The 24672-nt window shown below is 33.8% G+C and overlaps 1 protein-coding gene across 4 annotated transcripts; it reads left to right on the forward strand.

The window, feature by feature from the left end:
- Positions 1 to 4482: 4482 nt before the first annotated feature.
- Positions 4483 to 11829, forward strand: LOC123221687 (RNA polymerase I-specific transcription initiation factor RRN3). Of its 4 annotated transcripts, none has more exons than XM_044644592.1 (16): positions 4483 to 4704; positions 5046 to 5170; positions 5296 to 5364; positions 5472 to 5543; positions 5636 to 5707; positions 5802 to 6032; positions 6801 to 6917; positions 7008 to 7121; positions 7604 to 7729; positions 7872 to 7940; positions 8123 to 8229; positions 8973 to 9056; positions 9385 to 9472; positions 9706 to 9825; positions 9931 to 10115; positions 11352 to 11829. In XM_044644592.1, exons 2-16 carry the CDS (start codon positions 5063 to 5065, stop codon positions 11593 to 11595), a joined length of 1806 nt encoding a protein of 601 aa, XP_044500527.1. In that variant the 5' UTR covers positions 4483 to 4704; positions 5046 to 5062; the 3' UTR covers positions 11596 to 11829. The 4 variants fall into 4 exon arrangements, with proteins under 4 accessions (XP_044500527.1, XP_044500536.1, XP_044500520.1 ...); XM_044644601.1 differs by having other exon boundaries at positions 4483 to 4696; positions 5013 to 5170; XM_044644585.1 differs by having other exon boundaries at positions 4483 to 4696.
- The last annotated feature ends 12843 nt before the right edge of the window (positions 11830 to 24672 follow it).

The raw sequence follows: 24672 nt of genomic DNA on the forward strand, positions 1-24672 counted from the left end.
ACACACCTGCTCTTTTATATCACATATGGCTTTTTAATGAATCGATAATCGGTTCCTTCGCCTTAGTTTTTGTCTGTCATTTATGTATTTTACGTATACAATAATCAAGCTGCAACATGAGGATTGCTAATATCTGGGTGTTAAAATGTGGGAAGTCTAGACTGGATGAAGAATCCAAAGTGAGATTGGTATTTCATTCAGGAATATTCCTAGAATTGTTCTGGTCTCCAAATCATTTGGACCAACTCTTTGTACATTTCACCATTAAGTACTGTGTCTACGTCACAAATATACTATAAATGCCTTAGCAAAATGTATGAGAGTCTGTCCAAAGAGTTAGCTTGACTAGCAAGAGTCATGTATTCCATGTACAGGTCCAGTAGATGGTATGGGTTTGAGGTCAGTATCAGAGTAAGATAGATCTCTTGAATTAGCCTATTTAATGGTTATAGGTATAGTCATTAGACTTTAGGTATTATTTGTTGAGTGTGGTTGGTCAGCCTCAATGTGAGCAGATCGACTTTAGTGGGGTTCTTTATCAACCAAAACAAAAAATTGTATGAAAGTCGAGTTATGCAAACAATGACTAAACATGCTAAGTACACGTATAATGATTCAAAATATGGGATGAAAACCCTTCTGTCTGGAAGTAGTAGGTGGGAAAATACGTTTTGACAATTATTATATCCTACCTTTCTAGGATGACAATGACATAATTAACAAATTTTGTTAAAAATAAATTTCTTTGGACATATGGAGGATTAAAAGTTATTTGTTATTTAACCACAGAATTGAACCTTTCTTTTCACATATCCTCTCAGAAACATGCATATTTATTAGATGCAAACATCCTTTTTATTATCAATAAAATTATGTGTGTCTATTTTGAGTACATAAATATGTATACATTTATATGTGTCATCATATGATTGGATGATTTTGAATTAAGAATAAAACAATAACTAATCATATGATGACACATATGAATGTGTATATATTTATGTACCCAAAATAGATACACATAGTATTACTCTTTTATTATATCCGAGATGAAAATAAACATCCTTTTTTTAGTAGCTTAACACCAGCTATATCCTAATCCTTCTTTATTAAGGAACGTCTATTCACAAAATTTAAAAATCAAAGTCGGCCAACTTCTAAATTGTAAAAAGTTCAAGAGACGCGCACATGATGCCAATATTCAAAAGCAAAACCTGCAAAGCCAAAATTTTCTAGAGAATCAAATTATTCGCTTGGAAAACCATTATTTCCTGCAAAAGCAAAAATATTTGCGTGTAAAAGACCAATAATTCATGCAAAAGAAATCAAAACTTATCAATAGTTCAAAGCTTGTAATATAAATAGATCGTAAGTTTTCGAGAGGGAATCAAACATTTATTTTTGCTAACCTTTGAATTTAATAAAATTCTCTAAAAATTTTTCCATCTAGATTTTTTTAAAGACTTTGGATTAGTTAGTAACAAGTATTCAAATTTCAAAATTTTAATATTCATTTCAATATCTCAATGTATTCCACTTGCATACATTGCGTCAATCTGACTCCAAATTTATTAATTCTATATTTTAATCAATAACATTATTATTATTTTCATCCATACATACTTATTTTCTATCTTGCCGAATCGATTCGTGACTTGTTGGTGTGTGTATGTATATATACAAACAATAAAATTATGCATACTTACTTTGAGTAAATAAATATATACACAATAAATATGTGTCATTATATGATTTAATAATTTTGAATTAAGAATAAAGTAATACTCAATTATGTAATAACATATATAAGTTTGTATATATTTGTATATTCAATATGGGTATGCATAATATTACTTTTTATTCCCATTTTCAGTCCATGATCTATCTTCTTTAGTTTAGTCATAAGAACCAATGGAACTTGCAGCTGGACACATACCTCTAGAAGAGAATAGGCTAGGAAGATTAATTAATAAATGACTTTTAAAGCTAATCAAGCATGCAATTAAAAAGGAAAGTCAAACCTAATGGTGAAGCTAAAGAATAAACTTCCACAAACACAAACATTTCATCTAATGGCAACATTCACTTGATTTTTCTGAAGTCTCATTTGGGTTGGCTTTTTTACTCTAAAAACATTATCAAACTGGATGAGTGATGCAGTGGCACAACCTGAAATACAAACATAATATCTCAAGTGCTCTTAGTTGTGTGGTATAGATAGATGTAGAGAGCGAGGGAACATATGAGGATTTTCAGTGTTCCTTCTTCGTATTTGGGGCTCATGCATGAAATAATATATGTGAATAGAAACTATCAAAGCAAGTATGGAAAGCAAATCAATCACACAATTAAAAAAAGGGAAAAGGAGACTGAGAACCCTAAATTTAACTAGACACATACTACAATTTCACTTTTCAAAAGCAATGATTAACGTTGATGAGATATCATACATATAGTGTGAAATCAATGATCGATGTTGGCGATTTTTTTATTAATATCGTTGAAAGAGACTGGAGAATGAAATTCAGATATTGAGATAGCAACGATTCAAGGATGAAAATGATTTAGGGTTAGGTATTACGTATTAATGGCACTTATGCAAATATTTAAAATTGTCATGGGTATTTTAGTCATTTAAGGTTTAAGATAACGTGTATATGTAGGGGTAGGTATGAAGTGAGGTAGGGTAGGCACTTAGCTTGGAGGGCAAATTGCCACCTCTGCATGTAAGTTTTGAGTGTGTATCTTTTTCAAAAACATAACGTCTAATACTCGTCGACCTAATCTAGAAGTGAAGAGTAAAATTATGTGTAATAACGATGAATACTAATTTATCTTCTCATGATCATATGTCATAATATAATTGGGTGATGAGACAAAGGCTTTCAATTTGTGGAAGGAAATAAAAAATAAAATAAGGAAAGAAAAAATGTCAAATGAAGATTTAAAGTAAGAGAGATGTTGGATGAAAAAGACGAATAAACAAGAAAATAATAAATGACTATGGAAAGGGGTTAGTATGGTGAAAAAACATAAAAAAAAATTAAAGAAAACCGACCAAAGGTGATGAGATGACACATATTGTGATAACAAAAAAATGACATGATATAAATGTGACAATTTATTTGATGACATGACATGATGATATGTGTGCATGACGATACGGAGATATATAGAAAGCTTAATACATGTATATGGGATGAGAATTCTTAGTTGAGTGGAATTTGGTTTAAATTAAGTTCCCTTATAGAGTTTGGTTTAAATCAAGTTTCCTAATCCAAACTTGTTAAATGAGTCTTCTAGTAATATTAGTTTTTCTAACAAATTTAAGAACCATACTTTGTTTTTTAGGTAAATGTCTTATTTTAAACTTCGGAAATAAACTGCTTTTAAGAGTTTATGTTTTAGGGAAACTGTATTTAACGTTATTTACTTAAAGTCAAAATTTCCTAAAATTTGAGATTAATTAATATTCCTAATTCTAGTTAAACTAGTATCCTAATTTAATAAGTTTCAATTCTAATAGGGTTATTATCTATATTTTAATTAGAAGAGTCACTAACCTATTTAAAGAACTTAAGTCTTGTCATTCAACCAAAAACAATTCAAATTATCAATCAAATTCAAGTTTGAGGTTTCTAATAATTGTTTTGCAAATTGTATTGAATTTTTGTTATTCTTTTTTGTCCATTAAATGATATCAACCCCAATCCTCATTGTAAACGATATTACAAATTCATCAAAACTTGTCATGTGTTATTGAATATTATTTTATCTTTAATTTAAAATTATTTAATCACACGATAATATATCATTATTAGTATATAAATTAATATTAATTGTTAGTATACATAGTTTTATTAGATAATGAATTCCATATTTTTTATAACAATCAAGTGAACTGTGTTCTCAATTTCAATCTAAATATAATATTATGATCCAAATTTCATCTAACCCAAAAACAAAATTTTTTAATAAACAATTAGATCTGTAACTTATTTTTTTATATTTATTTTATCGTATTCTTTATATGTATATTGTATATATATATATTTCATATTTTTATTTTACATATTTATATTATATTATAAAAATCTATTGTTTAATTAATTTTATTATATAATATATAATAATTTTAATTAGTTCAAATTATAATCTAAATTAGATTAAATTATGTTTTTTTAGTTTAGTTTGATTTGAAAAATTTTCTTATAGAATTTTTTAATTTGGTTTGAAATGGAATTAGGGAGTTTGAAGAATTCCGTTTGCGTGCAAATCCAAGTGGATAACTTTCGTGTTGATTCCAGAAACCCTCATGTTATTATTTATTGTACTCAAAAAAAAAAAATTATTATATCCTCTGACAATATGTAGGGGCAAAAATTAATAATTAATAACTAAGTGCTGAAAGATAATTACTGATAACTAAGAGTCCTTAAATAAATATGGGAAATTGACTAACAGCTATAAATAAGGTTTTGCTTTTGTGCGAAACCCTTAAGGCGGTTTCTCATTCTTCTCTGTTTCCAGCCGACAGGAAGAAGGAAAGCCTCTTCTTCAGGTCGCTATACGTTTCTGCTGGGATTACGGCTTCCTTTTCTTTTCTTCTCTAGTTTCTGAATTAACACTTCTTCGTCACAACACAAGTCTCTGCTTCTTGAACAGCCCCAGGAAGCTCAAGCGCAAGCTCATCCTTGTAAGTTGGTTAGTTTTCTCTTTCAGTTTGCTTCAATATGATGCTGCTTTCACGCTTTTTTCTTCTTCTTGTTTTTAGTTGATATATTTTGGATTCAATCGACTTAATTACCATGTTTGTATACGACAATGTACTGTTTCCATTAATTTCATCATATATATAATTATGAGTAATACTACACGTAATAACAAGGGTATAGATGTGTTATAGTTTGATTGGGTATTACTTTATCTCTAATGCAATGGCATGCCTTTGTACTGGTATGTGTACCTATTGTTAGTGCATGAATAATTATTATTTGTTTTTTATGTCACAGTTATTGTAGCAGATATTGATTGTTATTTTGTAGGGTCTGGCTTTGTGACCATGGGAATGGAAGTGCAAAATCACAAAGTAGAATCTCATGAGATGGGCAGTATTAGTGATTCTGAACTAGTCTACCATGTAAAGGAAACACTTAGAGCTGTACCGTTGGTAAGCATTCTAGCTTGGTGCTTAAGTATTTTCGCAATGAAAGTAGCCTTCTGATCATTGTTGGCCTGGATTCATCATTTTGCAATCTGAATTGCTCTTACATTAGCTTAATCTTATTGGAACAGGGTGATCGTCACAATTATGAATTGCTTGTTGCTGTTATGCACCTTGAGAGCGATAGGGATGTGCTTGAGGTACTCCTTGACCCTGACGAGAGGGTTGGCTTGTGGTAACCTTTAGTTTCATATCTATGTTTTTCTCTGCATGGATGTCTCTAATTCCCTCTTTTCACTAATTGCAGCCAAGTTTGAGGGCACTATCTTGTGCAGTTTCTTATTTAGACATTGTTCACCATGAGGCTCTTCTCACTTCTGTGAGTTCTTAAATGGATTTCTGTATTTTCTCTTATTATTTTGCTTATTATCAGAGTTTGTATTATTGTTTTTATGATCAAGTGTTTTTCAGATTTTTAATACGAACATGTGGGCCTATGAACCTTATGAGATGGATGCTCTGATGGCCCTGATTATATCCTTGGTATGTGAGTTTGCAATTTCCTTTGCTTCAAATTTTTAGACAACCATACAAATTTTTATGATTTTTTATTTTTTTATTTTGTATGGTCTTCCAGGCTGCTTCAAACGGAAAATATGTTGATTCATGTTTAACCATGCTTGTCACCAATTTTACACCCCCACGTACTAAAGATGATAAATCATATAGTATCGGGAAAAAAAACCAGGTCATTCCTCGGGTTCATGCAGCCTTGAAAAATATAACTGATTTGGTACCCCTTGCCCCATTGAGATTATCACCCATCGTTTTACAGGGATTGCCAACAGTTCATAATAAGCACGATTCCGTAAGTTTAACATGATTTTTCAATTTGGATTTTTTCTTGCAAATAAGTATGTAGCAATGTTGTCTTATTTAATTATTATTTTTCCATCCATGTAGAATATTTGCTGCATACTTCTCTTGTCGCACTACATATGATTGCCACAGGATTTAATTACATTGTCTATGTTTCCTTTCTCACATCTTTCTTGGCACTTCATCCGTGATGAAACATCCTTTGTTCTAGTGAGCTGTTGGTTCTGAATTTTTTTCATCTTTGTTTATGCATTCATGCTACATGTCTTGCTATGTATGCGTTTCCAGGTGTTGGCACATTGGTTTTTCATTTGGAGAGATCAAAATGAAACTCAGAAATCTTCAAGGTTGGTGTCGGACATGTTTGTATGTGTTGCTTCACCAGTCTTCCTCACAGAGTCCACTGACAAGTGGTGCCGTGTTCAAATGACATACTTTATACTCATTTTGTTTGTCTATGATAATTCTTGCATTATTTTATTCTCCTTAATTTGGTTTTGGTGTGCTTTATGTGCACATCTTTTTGAGTATATTTGACCAGCTTCTGATGTGCTAGTTTGAACGTTTACCTAAGTAAATAGCTATGCTCGAGTCTGTTGTTAGTATATTGTTTCACTCAAATGTTGTCATTAATCATAATCACTATTAGTTATACTTTAAGTACTGTCTGCATGTTGCCACAGGAAGTTGTCTACTCATCGGAAATTTTATAATGGATATTAGTTCTCAAATGTCATTTATTCTTCTCTTTTTTCAGCTGAAGATGATTGTAATATATGTGGAGAACATGCTAGAGTTGGAGAAGGGTGAACTGGGGGAACTTGTTAGATGCCCAATGCTAATGGCGCTGGTGGATAGGCTGATAGATTTGGATGTAAGTCAGATTGAGATTACTCCGTTAACTGGTGCTTGAACATTCCTTTTGCAATTATATGTAAAATCTGATGTGATGGGGCTTTTATAGGTGGAGATTGGATGGGACGACAATTCACATGATGACTCTGGTAAAGGCATTTTTGAAATGGATTTGGAAGATACGGAAGAGGCAGCATGTCATGCTGAACAAGACATAGATAAGGTACAATCTGTAAATATTTCTTTTTGGCATATTTCCTGATTTTCCTATCAGCATCTCAAGTAGAATTATAAACGGTAGCAGGTTATAGGAAATAGTTTATTGTGTTCTGCTGAAATGTGTATGCAGAAGGATACGAAGCATAAAAGTCTGTGTTAAGTAAAGTATATGGTATTTGTAGATGTATGAATGTACATGAATGTATTTGGGTGACTGGGTTATATGAACCCACAGAAGTGCTCTTTAGAGTATTTTTATAGTACACTTTATTAATAAGTTTTTAAATTATTTTTCTCGTCATTTTTCAACAATATTTGTGGTGTGTGCTTAGAAAATGGATGTGACAAAAGTATATTGCGTGAACAGAGCCTTATCCCATTTATAAGAATCTGTCTTAATGGAAAATAATGTCATAGGAAGTTGGTTTATATTTTTCTGTTGTGTGGAAATAACCATTTCTTAATCTAATGTAAAACTTCTTGCAGCTTCCAAAAGGATCTTTAAGTTGGAAGAGTGGAAAAGAACAAATAGCTGCTGAGTTATTAGATCAGTTGATGGTGCTAACTTTTGAGCATCTCAAATCATGTCAAAGTGAGGGCCGTTTGATTGAGGTATGTTCTGAAGTTAGTTTTATATATATATGCATACATAAATATACATACATACATACATATATATATATATTGTAACTTGCTTTAATTTCACTCTCTGGCCCATATTCTCTGTAAAGAATCATTTATTTTTTTTGGTTAGGTATTTGACATTCTTCTCCAGTCGTTCCAGATAACTGTTCTGAATGCATACAAGTCGAAATTTGCTCAGGTACTGTGAGTTCTCAAATTTTACTTATTGTCTATACAAACATTCATTTGGTGCTTTATTTCTATAGTTTTCCACCAGTAATTGTGTGGACTCCATGAACATTTTTTTCTCATTTTTTTGTATTAAAACATGGATCCTTTGATTATTCTGGTTTTGAGGCTTTGTTACTCCATGATTTGCAGTTCGTGATGTTTTATGCATGCGCACTAGATCCTGAAAATTGTGGTGTGAGATTTAGCACTATGTTGGCAGGTCTATTTGTTAGTGGTGTCCACTCTCAACTCACCAGGTAATCTTAATTCATATCTTGCTTAAAAGGAACATGTTGCTTCCCATTAACTCTCCCACTTGATTTATTTTTTATTAGTTGACTCAGATGTTTTGGCTACTTGATAAAGAGAAATATAGTTTAAATTTGTTTTCAAATTTCTTTTCTATATCGTATCAGACATTGTATTTATATCCTATTGGCCTCTGACGATACTTGGTGAGCCATTGTTGATGTGAAATGCTGTGCATTTCATGGCATAATATGGTTTGTGTAATTGTTTTTGGGACTTGTAAATTGTCGATGACATGGCTTATACCAAATTTTGTATGCCATATTCATAATTTTCCGCATTAATTTTCTATTTGGTTTCTATCTCCCATGTAAAATGTGTGTTTTTTTTTTTTAAGTTTTCTAATTTTATTTTTCCTAGAATGGCAGTCTATTGCCTAGTTTATCAAAAAGACATTAAATAAATGATTATAAAAAAGTTTATTTCAGCCTCCTTTATCTTTATTCAACTATTATTTCACTTGTCTGCCTTTCCTGGGAAACTAAAACATAGATAGACTGTGTTAACAGCTAATGTAGACATTTGCACTAACAAGGTTCTATGAGATTGATGGCTCTTGTATGTATAGTCAAACTTACATTTACAATCATGCATAAAATAGGAATTTCTTGTAGTGCTGCGTCATAGTTTAAAAAAATTGTTTTGGAATGCTATAACTGAAGTTATTTTTTTTTGTGTACTGTATATGCAGGATGAGTGCTGTGTCTTATCTTGCTAGTTTCTTGTCTCGTGCAAAGTTTTTGTCAGCCTCTTTTGTTATAAGATTCTTAAAAAGGTAAGAGAGCGTAGAAGTTTGAGTGTGCAGTGGTTTATTTCAGTTTTAGATTTTTGAACTGAGTATTTTGAAATGCAAAATATGTTTGGCTTTCTGTCACCATTTGGAAGAAGAAAAAATTTAAATTATTTTCTATTATGAAGTAAAAACGTTTTATATTGAACTCGTAATCTATTGAATTTAATGTGAGAATCATGATCATCTATCTTAATATAAAGCTGTTTTATCTAAGAATTGTATGCATAGAAATCTGAATTGAGCCACATTGGTCAGTTCAATTTGGTTAAAGAAAATAAATGTTGATTTTAGATTAAATATGTATTTTCAGATTGGTCGATTGGTGTTTGGAGTATTGCAAAGTCCATGGTGGTGACATTAACCCAAAAGCGCATAGAGTGTTTTATTCAGGATGCCAGGTGAGTGCTGTTTTGGTAGCAAGTTGGGAGAGCAACTTTAGATTTAATATTTCTTGAAAATGGAAATATTCATACTATTTAAAAAACCTTTTTCCTTTTTTGGTATGGTTCTGCATTTTTATTGATTTGTTTTATGTTGGTATACTATCATGTTCTTTGGTTTTGTGTTACCATTTAACTAATTTGAATCCATTTCTGAGCTGGAGTGTTAATGGGCTGATTTTGCTCCACAGGCCATTATGTATGTGCTCTGCTTTCGAATGAGATCGATAATGGATATTCCTCGGCTTAAATCTCAGCTTCTTCTCATGCCACTAGAGACAATTCTGAAGCATGAATTGAACCCATTTAAGGTCAGTATATTTTCAGGGCGCAACCTCAAGAATAATTTGATAAAATTTGCAGCCTATTATATCTTTTATTTTTTGTGACTGATGTTAGTTACTTCCTATTTACAGGTTTGCCTACCATCGGTAGTGTGTGAGTTTCTCAGGCAGTCTAAAGCTGCTCATCTGTTCACTGTCTCTAAAACCTTCATCTTTAATGACCTTCTGGAGTCAGAACTCTCCAGGGCATTTGGTGGCCTGGAAAGGCTGGATATGTTCTTCCCATTTGACCCATGTTTGCTAAAGAAATGTGACAGGTATGGGTATATGAATATTAACATTGTGGCATGAACACAAGTACTTTGACATAGTTTTTAGAGTGATAATGATAGTGATTGACCTTAGTTTTGCTGAACATATAAGGGGGCACAGCGTTCATTTACATTTTTGTTGTTTTTGTTTTTCATGAATGAGTTTGAAACTGAAAAAAGTTTAATTTTGTTTTCTAAAATTTGAAATTGACTTCACTACATGAAAAACAGACAATTATAATTGTTATGAAATCAATAAAACTATTTGCCCTTAAAATGAGTATTGAATTGGTTACTAATGATGATGTGTCACTATTTAATTAGGTGATTTTGAATAAGGAATAAAGTAATATCAAATCATATATTGATACATCATCATTGGTATCCAAATTACTACTAATTTTAAGTAGACATAACATTGCTTATTATAAAATAGTATTAAAACGTTTCAAGTGTGTTATAATATAAATACATGTACATATAATAATATCATTACCAATTTTAGAATTAAATTAAATTATGATGAATATTTAATAAAGATAAACAAGCCAAAAGCACTTTATTAGTACTAGTTTTTATTTTTTTATTTTTGCATAGGTTGAAGAAAGTAAATATAAAAAATAAAAGTAAATTACACTTAAAATTCTCTGAAAATTAAATAATATTATGAATTTATTAAAAATGATTTGGTGGATAGTTTAATCAGAATAATACTTAATGTTATATTATGTTGTATACAGATTTTATATCAGAAAGTAGTTAGCATTTTAAAAATCTTTTTACCTCATCAATTCCTAGTCTAGAAGTATTCGATTTTCTATTTCATGAGTTTGGCTTTGAGAAAACAAAATTTTGTTGTTTTGTGAGTTTTCTTGCTTTGAACATGAATCCATTGTATTTTGCATTCTCAAAAACAAAGACACAAATTGGATGGTGAACAAAGACTACAATGAAAAAAAATACTGTAGAATTGCCCTTCAAGCAATCGATTGTGTCTTCAGATCTGTATGTACCATCATTACATAATACGCTGTTAGGGAAGCGAAAGATCATTAGCTCTTTAAAATTTTGAATGTAAAAGAGAATGTGTTTCATTTTATTGCTAAATGGATATTTTTCAAGAGAAGAGTAAGAGTAGAAAATAAAGTGATATTAGAAAGCATTCTTCTTACTGTATGTACTACTATTTTTGCGAGATACTGATGTAGTTTCCTTATGTTCTTTATATTTTTGTTTGTAAAGTTATATCCGACCAAACTTCGTGTACTGGTCAATGGTTAGAACTACATATCATGATGATGACGAAGTTGATAGCAGTGAAGAAGATGTTGATGAAGATTTTGTAGATGGGAAAGGGGATGATGTTATGGAGGATGGGATGAGGAGCGACGAGGAGGAAGACCCTGATGATGACGAATTTGACTATAATGCATTAAGCAAAATGTCCATAACACCAAAGAATTGTGTTGGTTTGATGGTCCAATAGAAGAGAAAACTCATCGTTCTAACGAGAAGAGTAACAGCCTATTATTTTTTGCAGAACTGCATTTTAAATGAGGGGGGCTTTGATTGTATTCTATCCTAAGTTACGTTAATTATTCAACTTTATTGTAAAATTAATTCCAAAGTTGATAATTTTATTCACTACTATGTACTTGTGGTAAGGTTGGTAGGTTCATCAATGATTCTCAAGCCATTTGAATATAAGTGAAAATGTTATGTATGGTTTACGTCTGCATTCGCTTGGATTTATTTTTTACACTTCTGGAATTTGTTTTTATACCTTTTTAAATGCCATTAAAGCAATAAGCAAAGCTACTTGAATAAATTTCATGCCTTAAGAGGGCAAAGGAAGTCTATGAGACAAATATTTCACTCCATCAAAACATATCTAGTATCAAATTAAGTGCGTACATCTAAAATGTAAATGGTGGGCAAAAGCAATGAGAGAGAAAGACAGAGACTATTAGGTGTTACGTCGCATAGACAAGACACACGTTTGTTCATGAGATTAAATATTGTCACACCATAGACAAACTGGTGCAAAGTAATCGGGGAACATATTCAAATCAATATTTGTGGTTAATTGTATTTATCAAATAATGAAAATTATTCAAACATGGTAGACAGATACAAAATCGACATTTCCTACACGCAAGCATGGTGTGCCAAAACATATATACTAAATGTATTAGAGGATCTCTCAAGGAGTCTTTCATGCTTTTACATGAGTATTGTTACAATTTGAAACTCAAGAACCTGGAAACCGTGACGTATATTGATATTGATCCGAAAAATAGGTTCAAATTTTTTTTCATGTGTATGGGTTATTCAATAAGAGGGTCTTAACAATTTTCTCACCTGGTGATATATATTAATGTTTCACACTTAAAGGGAAAATATCTTGAGTTTCTTTTCATTGTTATTGCAAAGGATGCTAATAATCAAATTTATCCATTTGTCTTCGGTATTGGGCACAATGAGGGAATTGACCCCCTTTTTGACATAACTACCTATGTGCATTGGTGATTTATCAGATTTGGCCATTATTTTTTATCACCATCATTCAATAATTACGTCGGTGGCAAACGCACTATTTCATACCAATAATGGGTTTTGTAATTACCATATAAAGATAACATACATACACAGTTTAAAAAAACTAAACATATTGAAGGATTATTTTGGAAAACTGCTAAGATATATCGCCTTAGGGACTTCCAAACTATCATGAGTAGAATTACTCGAGTAAATCTCTCTACAACACCCTATTTGATCGACATTGCATATAAAAGATGGGCGTGTGCCCACTTTGAAGGATGATGGTTCAACATCATGACGATCAATATTGTTGAGTCCTTCAACGTTTTGACACAAACTGCTCATGTTTTGTTTGTCACCATATTGGTTGAGTTTTTGAGGAGCACAATGTAGCGTTGTTTTTTCAATAGGCAAAACATGACTGTTATATATGACTAAAATTGGTTTGATGTTTTTTTTTTCATTGCATTTTATTTGTTGTTTTTACGGGTTAGAGATCTCACCCATTAACACCATGGGTTGAGGACAAGCTTGCTGGACATACGCTCAAATCTATCAATATAGTGGTTCAACCAATCAACATGCAACAATATAAAGTCCATAATTCATAACAACAAGTGTTCTTTGTGAATATTTTTTACCGAACTTGTGACTGTAGGAAATTTCAACTTTTCCAAATTCCATGTGCACACGTTGTGGTTGTTGCAAGGTACAATAACCTCTCGAACTGTGTAAGATAGGTCAATGCATATTACTCAACAGAATTTTTACAAAGGGTATATAGAAAAGATATTAATCCACCGGAGGATCAATCAACTTGGACAATATCAAATATGTCTATGATTTATCCTCAATAATGGAACATGAAATAACTACAATAACCTCACTTATTTACTTCTTGTTGATATTGATAATACAAGAGTTAAAATTAATTTTTTACTCATATTCTTCTTTTTTACAAAATCTTTTAAAACACTCTAATAACTAAAATAATTCTAGAATGGGATGGGTGAATAAGGTTTATAAAGAATTTAAAGAATAAAATATAAATACAAATAACAATAATAATAAGCACACAAATAAAAGATAAAAAAATGAATATTCAAGATTCATAATAGTTCGAAATATTTCAATCCAAGTTTATTGTATTTACTTCTTTAAGCAAAAAGATTCTTGTAAAATTCATGTGGAAAATAGTCATCATGCCTAAATAATTCTCACTTTTTTTAAATGACCTCGTTAGAATCTGAAAATTTTTCATAGATTCAAAATTTTTTTAAAAAAATTATTAAATCTAGAGGAAATGTTCATCGAAGGGTTGACATTTTCCAAAAATTAAATCCAGAGGACAACTATTGCTGACCTTTGATGATAATGCCCATAACATCTCACTAGTCACTGGATTTACAAATTTCACTGTAAATACAATCACATCTTTACAACAAAATCTTCCCTCCTTCAACACTTGTCTACATAAAATAATAACAATTTGTTCATGAACAGTTATGAATGCATTGGCATTTAAAACACAAATAAGCATAAGGAAAATGATAGAACAATTAATACTCAAGGAAAGAGAGGCACCATACAACTGCCAATTTCATGATTCTAAGATTAATATTGATAAGAATATGACAATAACATTCAATTTAAATTATAACTAAGCAATCAATGCCTTTCTAATTTAAAGGTCCCAAATTCCTTTCCTATCACTTTGCAATCTAGTTGCAAAGTAGCACAACATATGCAAATAGAAGCACTCTACAGATGCAGAATCCAAGGCCTAGCTTAATGCCAACCAGTTCCCCCTTCAATTTTTTTTTTTTAATCAACTTCCTCTCCCTTTCATCAATATCCAACCACTATTTTATTTTGTGGTGAACAATTAGTAAGTTAATTTATTATAAGATTTAACTGTACTTGTATAAAGAATCATAAGGATAATTATTTTTTGTAAAATTCATGTAGGGAATTTGCCTAAATAATTCTCACCTTTTTTTTAAATGACCCGTTAGAATCTGATAGGTACCTGATGTCGAATATCTGGTAAGCAGCTCCAGCTGCCTTCGATATGGGTATTTGGCTGTCACAACGAACGGATGATAGTGGATACGAGAACAATGTAACAGTGAATGTTGTATGAAATATTGTAATGAACAATTGACAAATTGATATTTCAGAATGTATCCTTGATATTGAAAGAAAATAACATCCACAAAATTCACAAGTGCTCTGTTTCTCTTACAAACCAGTTCAACAATAAAGATAGAAAACCAGGAAACTAAATACTAAAGAAACTCAAGCTCTGGACTGAAGGAACTTCAACTCAGGGCTCCATCACCAGCATTCGAGAGGCTGGGCTCTCCTCTTCCTTTTTTCCTTCTAATTTTTCCTCCCCCTTCTCTTCCTCTGCCTCCTTTCTTTTATACTGTATTCTAATCGCCTCTGCCTTTTCCCCAGCTGCTACCTCAGTATTGACAGTCATAGTGGTCCCCAATTGTGGTTGTTTGCAAATTGGTATTCCTTGTTTGTCTGCTACTTTGTCTACTGCTTGTCTCTCCTCTGAAATTTTGCCACGTGCCACTTCTTCTGCGTCTCTCTTCTTCCTCTTTTTCCTAACATAAACTTTTTCCCTAACATTACCCTCCCCATCAAGTGGCACATTGCCCTAAAGGTGCAATGTTGGAAATAGTGGCTTGAGTTTTGTATAAAGCTCCCAAGAATTTTCATAGGCAGGTAACTTCTTCCATTTAATTAATAGTTCCAATTCTCCTTGTCGATTGTATCTGTGAGCCATTATTCCTTTAGGCTGTGCTTCCAATTCACCTTCCTCATTTAAGCAGTCTGGTAAATTCGGGTAGAATGTTTCAGATCCCAAATGCCTTTTAAGCTGCGAAATATGGAAAACAAGGTGGATTTGAGCGGTTTCAGGCAACTTCAACTTATATGCCACCTTTCCGATTCTCTCTATTATTTCATAAGACCCATAATATCGGGGACTCAGTTTCTCGTTTGGTCGTGTCACCAAAGAACGGAAACGGTACGACTAGAACCTAAGGAACACATAATCCCCTATGTTAAATTCAATATCCTTGCGATGCTTATCTACATGTTTTTTTCATTCTAGATTGCGCCTTGCTCAAATTTTGGTTCAATTGATCCAACACCAAATTTCTTTCCTTTATCAGATTATTTACTTCTTCAACCTTCGAATGCTCTTCTACCAACCTAAGGAGCAATGGCGGTTCTCTACCGTATATTGCCTTAAAAGGGGTCATCCTCGCCGCGCTATGGAAAGATGTATTATACCAATACTCAGCCCATGCCAACCATTTTATCCATTTCTTCGGTTGTCTTAGGCAGAAGCAGCAGCGATAATCTTCGAGGCTTCGATTGATGACTTCAGTTTGTCCATCCATTTAAGGATGGTATGCCGAACTAAATTTCAAGGTGGTTCCTGCAGCCTTAAACATCTCTAACTAGAAATGGCTCATGAAGACAAGATCCCTATCAGTTACAATGGTCTTCGGAAAGCCATGAAGACGCATTATTTCCCTCACGAAGATTTCAGCAACTTCTTTGGCTGTATATGGGTGTCGAATAGTAAGAAAATGGTCGTATTTCGTGAGGCGATCGATCACCACCAGTATCGTGTCTACACCTTTAATTTTCAATAGCCTCGTAATAAAGTCCATGGAAAGATCCTCCCATATACTTGTTGGAATTGGCAGTGGTTGGAGTAATCCCGCCAGAGAAGCTGCTTCATACTTCACTTTTTGACACACACCACATTCTGCCACAAACTTCTTAATATCCTTCTTCATTCCTTCCCAAAATAAAATTAATTTCACCCTCATATAAGTCCTGAAAAATCCAGAATGCCCTCCATATAGGGAAAAGTGGAATTCTTGGATGAATCGTGGGATGAATTTGGATCCTCTTGGTAGGATAATGCATCCTCTATATAAAAGATTCCCATTTCTAAGTGAGTACTGTTGACTCAGAATTTCTTGAACTAGCCATTTGAGTTTTTCGTCCTGTAATACCTCATGCTAAATGTCTTCAGTTTCTGCCTCTAGCGCCATTGAGATTGCTCTGATTTCTTCACCGAACTATGGTTTTCTAGAAAGAGCGTCTGCAGCTTTATTCTCACATCTAAGCTTGTATATAATTTTGAAGTCAAATCCCAACATTTTAATCACCCATTTCTAATGCTCATGGCCGATTACACGTTGTTCTGTGAGGAACTGCAAGCTCTTTTGGTTAGTCCTTACTTTGAAATGCCTTCCTAAGAGGTAGTGTCTCCATCTTTGCAAAGCCAATACAATAGCCATCAACTCTCTTTCATAAATGGACTTTCCTTGATTCCGTAATGATAAAGCCTTGCTTAAGAATGCTATGGGTCTCTCTTCTTGCATGAGCACAACCCCTAAACCACTTCCAAATGCATCAGTTTCTACCACAAATTCTTTGGAGAAATTTGGCATGGCCAAAATAGGTATAGAAATCATAGCATTTTTTAGTTTTCTAAAAGCTTCTTCTTCTTTTGTGTCCCACCTGAAGATATTCTTTTTCATGAGATTCGTAAGGGGGCTTGCAATCCTTCCGTAACCCTTAACAAATCTTTGGTAATATCCAGTTAGCCCTAGGAATCCTCTCAGCTCCTTCAAATCCTTAGGAACAGGCTAATTTTGCATGTTTTCAATCTTCTTGGGGTCTGCTTCCACTCCTTCTCTGGATACAATGTGTCCTACATATTCAATTCTCTCACTCCCGAAAGGGCACTTTTTTTTATTGATCACAAAGTTGTGAGCCTGCAGAAGTTCCAGCACCTTTCTCAGATGCTCGAGATGATCCTAGAGACTTTTACTGTATATGAGTATGTCGTCAAAAAATACCAAAACAAACTTCCGTAAATATGGCCTGAAAATCTCGTTCATTACACTCTGAAAAGTGGCTGGAGCATTTGAGAGGCCGAAGGGCATGACAAGGAATTCGTAGTGCCCTTTATGTGTGTAGAATGTCATCTTCTCTATACCCTCTTCACGGACCCGTACTTAGTGGTAACCGGCCTTTAAGTCTAGCTTACTAAAGATCTCGGCTCCTACTAGTTCATCCAATAACTCATCGATAGTTGAGATAGAAAATTTGTCAGGGATAGTAACTTTGTTCAACGCTCTATAATCGACACAAAAGCGTCATCCACCATCTTTTTTCTTGACTAAGATCACTGAACTCGAGAATGGGCTAACACTAGGCCTGATTATACCTGCCATAAGCATTTCGTGGATAATCTTCTCAATTTCGTCCTTCTGATAGTAGGGGTAACGATATGGCCAAACATTTGGTGGTTGAGCCCCACTTACTAAACATATGGCATAGGCTCTAGAACGCCGTGGTAGAAGGTCGTGGGGTTCAGAAAACAAAGACTTGAATTCTTCTAGCAATTCACTTACTCCAGGGGCAGAGTAATTAGCCTATATAGCAGCCTCCTCTTCTGTCATCCCTAGTTCTATCCAATAAGCTTCTCCTCCTTTGCAAACAGACTTCATCACCATTTTAAAAGAAGTTTCCAGATAAGTCAGAAACATGTCCCCTTTTATTTCCACTCTCCTTCCTGCCCATACAAACTTCATGGTTTGGTTTTTCCAGTTTATTTTTACTTCACCCAATCTGCTGAGCCAATCAACCTCTAAAATAAGATCTACCTCTCATAATTGAAATGGAAGAAAATTTTGAATAATTGCAATTCCCTGTATATACACTTCCACGCCGTTGCACCTCCCTAATCCACTTACCCTCTTATTATCTCCTAATACCACAACAAATTTTAGAGGTCGCATCAGAATGTTAAGCTCGCCGACTAACCTTTCCGAAATAAAGTTATGGATGGCTCCACTATCCAAGAGCACCACCACTTCTTTGTCGTTCACTGTTCCTAGCATTTTCATGGTTTTTGGAGTGTTGATTCCTACCACTGAGCTCGTATTTAATGTAGCCTCTATCTCTCTCTCCTCTACCGTCTCAGTTTCTTCATCCCCTTTGTTCCTGTCTTTGGCTTTCTCTTCACTAGCGATCAGTATCTGAAGCTGTCAGAAATGGCATCTATGTCCCGACACAAACTTCTCATCACAACGAAATCATAATCCCTTCTCCACCTTCCTTCGGTACTCCTCGTTCGACAATCTTTACGAGCCCCCATCTCGTCGGTTGATGGTTGTCAACCCATTTGAATTAATTGGTGACCTAATAGTTAATATGTTTAGGTGAAAAATATTACGATTTTGGAGAAAGGAACGAGTATTCCCTTGGCTCTTGGTTGGGTCGGGTATGGTTTGGTGGTTTGGGTTAGGGTTCCTATTAGGGTTTGGATGGAAATGGTGTTTAGGCTAGAGGTTGTCTAACTTTGGGTTCAGGTTGGGTTTTGGGCTGTCGAATTGGGTAGGATGATAGGGTTGGTGAATCGGGTTGGGCTGCTTGAATATTTCGGTTAGGCTTTCGTGGGTCAGGGTCCTGTTCTTTCATCTATGATTTTGTTCTTCTCTTCTACCTCTAGCGTACGCTGCATTGCCTCTTCCAAGTCTCGTGGATGAAACATCTTTGTTTTCGCTTGGACCTCCTTCATCAATCCGTTCATAAATAAATCAGTGAGGGTTTCCTCAGACATATCATTTACTGCTGACGATAATAACTTGAATTTGCATCGGTAATCCTGAACAAAATCTGTTTGTCAAAGTGCCAGCAACTCTTCTTGCGAGGTTCTTTCATGTCTTGCTCTAAACCTTTTCAATATTGCATTCTTAAACTCTTCCCAACTGGTAAATTCTCTCCGCTTTTCTCTCCACTTCAACCACCCATGTGTTATACCTTCTATACACACTCTCGCCGCTGTAAGACGTTCCTATTCGTTTAAGTGGTTAACGTCAAAATATTGCTCACATCGAAAAATCCATTCCAAGGCTTCGTCGCTACTAAAAACAGGAAGGTCAAGTCATCAGTATGGGTTGTCTCGACGTTCACGAGTTAGGTCTCCTTCTTGCCTTTCCCTTGAAGAGGTCTCCTCTCCTCGTAGCCCGCCTTCTTCTCTCAAAGGTGGAGAAACATTCACCTCTTGGGGAGGTGGTGAGAAAGAATGAGACGTTTCCTGCTCCATTGGTGCTTTACCTTTGTCTTCATTCTCCTTCCCAATAATGATATCCCTCAGTTCACAGAGGTAGCCATGAAGGGATTCTACGTTAGCCTTCATGCCTCTCATCCTATTGTTCATCTCCTCTATTTTTTCTTTCATTCCAGTTAACTCTGTTTCGATACCTTCCACCCGACTTTCCATTCTAGTCATGCTCTGATACCATATGATAGGTACCTGATGTCGAATATCTGATAAACAACTCAGGCTGCCTTTGATATGGGTATTTGGCTGTCACAATGAACGGACGATAGTGGATATGAGAATAATGTAACAGTGAATGTTATATGAAATATTGTAATGAACAATTGACAAATTGATATTTCAGAATGTATCCTTGATATTGAAAGAAAATAACATCCACGGAATTCACAAGTGCTCTATTTCTCTTACAAACCAGTTCAACAATAAAGATAGAAAACCAGGAAACTCAAGCTTTGGACTGAAGGAACTCCAGCTCAAGGCTTCATCACCAGCATTCGAGAGGTTGGGCTCTCCTCTTCCTTTTTTCCTTCTGATTTTTCCTCCCCCTTATCTTCCTCTGCCTCCTTTCTTTTATCCTGTATTCTAACCGCCTCTGCCTTTTCCCCAACTACCACCTCAGTATTGACAGTCATAGTCCCCAATTGTGGTTGTTTGCAAATTGGTATTCCTTGTTTGTCTGCTACTTTGTCTGTTGCTTGTCTCTCCTCTGAAATTCTACCACGTGCCACTTCTTCTACGTTTCTCTTCTTCCTCTTTTTCTAACATAAACTCTTTCCCTAACAGAATCTAGAAATTTTTTTATAGATTCAATTTTTTTTTAAATTATTAAATCCAAAAAAGTGTTCGAGGAAGGGTCAGCATTGACCTTGGTTAGTCAATGCCAACCCTTAACATTACTACCAAGGTCTGGCTTAACGCCAAGCAATTCCAAGCCTTCAATCTTTTTCTAGCAACTTTCTCTCCCTTTCAACCATATCCAACAACTATTTTTTTTGTTGTGAACAATTACTTAGTTAATTTATCCGAATCAAAATAAATAAAAATAGACTTTTCTTTTGTGACATAAGATCTTACTGTATTTGTGTAAAGAATCATGTAGGTAATTATTTTTTTTACTAAAATTCTTGATTACAAATCAGTAACCCTCTGCCAACAAAACAACCTAGATAAACATAATTTGAAGAAAATACACAAATACATAATTTAAAAAAAAAAATTGCTTGGCGTTAACACCAAGTGGTTCCAACGGCTTCATATTTTTCTTTTATAACTTTCTTTTTCTTTTCATCCAACATCTAGCAATCAGAATCTGAAAGCCATGTAGTCATCTGTTGTCATTCAATTATGTTTCATCATCACCAATGATCAGTGAAGGCTATCGATGGTTGTGGCTTATGGGTGTCTCTTCTTTTGGCGCTTCAAATTTTCAGTTTCTCACAATCCTTATAATAGCATGCTGTCTCAATTTTTGTTCATAGAAATGCTATTCAATCACATGTGCTTCAATTATTTTTAAAAGTTTCTCTCTTTTTCAATTATTTTTACATTGACACAAGATGTTTTCTAGAGTTGAGAAAAAGTTACAAAGAAAAAGAGAGAGAATGTCTCTGCATGGGTCACATCAAGAGAGTATTTTGGAAAAATGAATTATTGTTGTGATATTTTTTTTAAGATTTGAGATGAATGGTATATATATATATACACAGTTTAAAAATAGGGTAAAAAATTTAATATCTCTAAAAATACTAAACATTTCAAATTTATTTTTCAATCATCAATAAAAGTGATATAATAAAGTGATCCTATGAGAGAATTTACTAGAATTGGTCTCCAAACATTTGTATGCACCAATTCTAATTTTCCAATCTTTGATGCTCTTTCAGCCTTTGAAAAGTAACTCTCTACTGCTTCCCGCAGACACAATCTTCAGATGAACCGACATCAACAAACTTTAGGTTTGAAAATTTTCCTTTTGAAGCTAGCAGCTTCGTTCCCTTTTCACTCGTGTGCCCGAGTCTTTGGTGAATTGGTGCCATAAAATTGACTCATTATACAATCAGCCACTGCTACTATGTTCTTTTTTATTGTAGTCATGAACAATGTTCCCACCTCACTGTCACATGCAATAACCATATTTCCTTTTGTTGGGCATGTGTTTGTAAGTAATGCTGGACATGGACCGAGCTAGCTTGGGATTGTAAGCCGACTCAACTTAGTTCGAATTTAAATAGAGTTCAATTTAGGAGATTCAATTTTTTTTGAAATCGAGCCGAACTTCAGTTAAAGAGAGTTTGATTTGGTTTGGCTAATAAGTTGAATAGATAACTCGATTCGATTCAAATTTGGGGAGTAGTTTTATTCAAATTATGTTAAGTAATTGTTAAATAATATCGTTTTATCAATGAATAAAAAATTCAAACTATGAATTTAAACGGCATATTCGAGTCATGGATTTGAACGAGATAAACTCGAGCCACACTTATTGTTGGTTTGACGAACTTGAGCAAAAAAATGTTCAAGTTTAGTTCAGTTTGCACCCACCTTATTTGTGAGGTTCAAAAAAAAAAAAAAACCCTGCAATATATTTTGACTTTTGGAGGAAAGCAGCTGGCTGTACCTTAGTTTGTCTTTACTTCCACATCTCAGTCTGTCTTGCTCACAAGCCCAAAATTTATTCCGGATCATAAAATGCAGGTGATAATGACTCCACTGTTCATTTAATTTGTTATTAAATGTTTAGTTTTTTTAGCATCTTGTAATCAGATCTTGATCTCTTATGGGTGTCTTGTAGCTAGCAGACCTGGTGTTACTACAGCTTTGAACTTTGAATTCAATTTGCATGCATGCTTACCAAATCTAATTGTGTCTTAATCTAAAGCTGCGAAATATATGTTAGAATAGTGCTATTAAAACTTATTAAATTAATACTTGAAACTAGAGATGTCAATGGGCCGGGCCGGCTCCGACACGGCCCATTGGGTTAATGGGCCGGGCCTAAGGCCTAAATAGTAACGGGCCTTCGGGCCGGGCCGGCCCATTAAAATATAAAGGCCCAAGGCCTAGCCCATATAATAACGGGCCTTAATCGGGCCGGGCCGGGCTTTAATAGGGCCGGCCCGGCCCATTTAATCAATTTTTTTAAAAAAAATTTAATTAAAATTTTTTAACATAAATTTTTTTCAATTATTAAAACCGATAACAGTATCCCGAATATTTTATTTATAATCTCTCACTTGTGACGGAGGAATACCGTAGTTATATGATGAAAAATATTATAATTTGATAACATAGTATAAATAAATTAATTTACATACGGTATAAATTATAAAACATAAATAAAATATATCTACTATATAATATTTATCTACTCATCTTTTATACTTAAATCTCTGAATTCTTTTAAAATAAATAATTATTATTTACGAATTTAGATATTTTTCGAAAGAGAGTTAATGAAATTGAAAATATAATGAAATAATTAAAATTGAGTAATTAAAAGATCTATAAATAAAAAGAAATAAAATAATTTATTTAAAAGAATTTTTTTTTTAAAATTATGTAAAGAGTTTAGTTTCTGCTGCCAGGAAATTATGCAAAGAGTTCCAGGCAAAATTTTTTTTTAAATTATGCCTGGCAGAAGCAAGGCAGCTTCTGCTGCCGTTTACTTCTACCGCAAGGCAGCAGAAGCCAAAATTTGGTTCTGCTGCCAGGAAAAAAAAATATATATATAAACAGTGCTGGGCCGGGCCGGACCGGGCCAGCCCATGGCCTAATATTAAAGCCCTAGGCCCGGCACTCTACAGTGCCGGGCCGGGCTTTATCGTGCCCGGGCTTTATCGTGCTTCGGGCCGGGCCTCCATTTGACCCGGCCCAATTGACGTGTCTACTTGAAACCACTTTAATTACTTGGTATTGGGAAACGTAGCCGTCTACTAAATTTTTAAATGGCCAAAAAGACTATTTTCCATCCAAAATATGTTATTATCTCAAATTTCTCTCTGTTAATTTTGAAAATCTCATTTACCCACTTATAAATGGTTAAACTTAACAAAACTCTAACCTTAAAATCTGATGCCATTGTTGACGACAAAACTTCCTCAATACATCACCATATTCTGACAGTCTCTCTCCCCTCCTCTGGAATATCAATCGACCCAATCTAATCTGAAAAGACAAAGAGTTTTGTCAGGAGACGAAACTCTTCGTCTTCGTCTAGGAAAACGAAGAGTTTCATCCAGGAAAACAAAGAGTTTCATCCAAGCTAGATTCACGTCAACCGACGTTTCAAATGAGGGGAGAGAGATCGTCGGAGCATGATGATTCATCGGAAAAGCTTCACCGTCAACAATGGCATCAGATTTGGCTCTAGGGATTGTAAACTAAACTCTAAAAAGGGAATGTTATTTTTTAAAACTTGGCTTAGGGAGAAAATGATTAGTTTTTAGAATTTAGAGGGGAAAAAGAGATTAAATTTTAATTTATTTTTAATATTACAGATAAAATAACTATTTTGCCCTTGAAACCGTCAAGTTTAACCATCCATAGATAGGAAAATGGGATTTCCAAAGTTAAGAGGGAAACTTAAGATAACAACATACTTTTGGTGGGAAACAGTCCTTCGGCCTTTATAAATTTAAGTGGAATAGAAGAGAACAAGTGTAGATTCAAAGGAGATGGTCCAAGCCTTAGGCAAACCTGAATCATCAACATTCAATTAGTTTTAGGTTGGATGTGAAGCAATGAGATGCACAACTGTTGATCTTCAACCTCATTAAGGCCTAAGGTTGAGTTCAAGTAATTTTAAGTCCAAACTTATGAAACAGTAAAATTTCATTCAAAATCTAATGATCA

Source organism: Mangifera indica, chromosome 1, assembly GCF_011075055.1.
Source record: "Mangifera indica cultivar Alphonso chromosome 1, CATAS_Mindica_2.1, whole genome shotgun sequence".
NCBI lineage: Eukaryota > Viridiplantae > Streptophyta > Magnoliopsida > Sapindales > Anacardiaceae > Mangifera > Mangifera indica.

Coding starts and splice junctions, on each gene's coding strand:
- LOC123221687 (XM_044644592.1), top strand. CDS start 5,063: ATGGGAATGGAAGTGCAAAATCACAAAGTAGAATCTCATGAGATGGGC. Junction 5,365..5,471: donor GCGATAGGGATGTGCTTGAG/GTACTCCTTGAC, acceptor CACTAATTGCAG/CCAAGTTTGAGGGCACTATC. Junction 7,730..7,871: donor GTGAGGGCCGTTTGATTGAG/GTATGTTCTGAA, acceptor TTTTTTGGTTAG/GTATTTGACATTCTTCTCCA.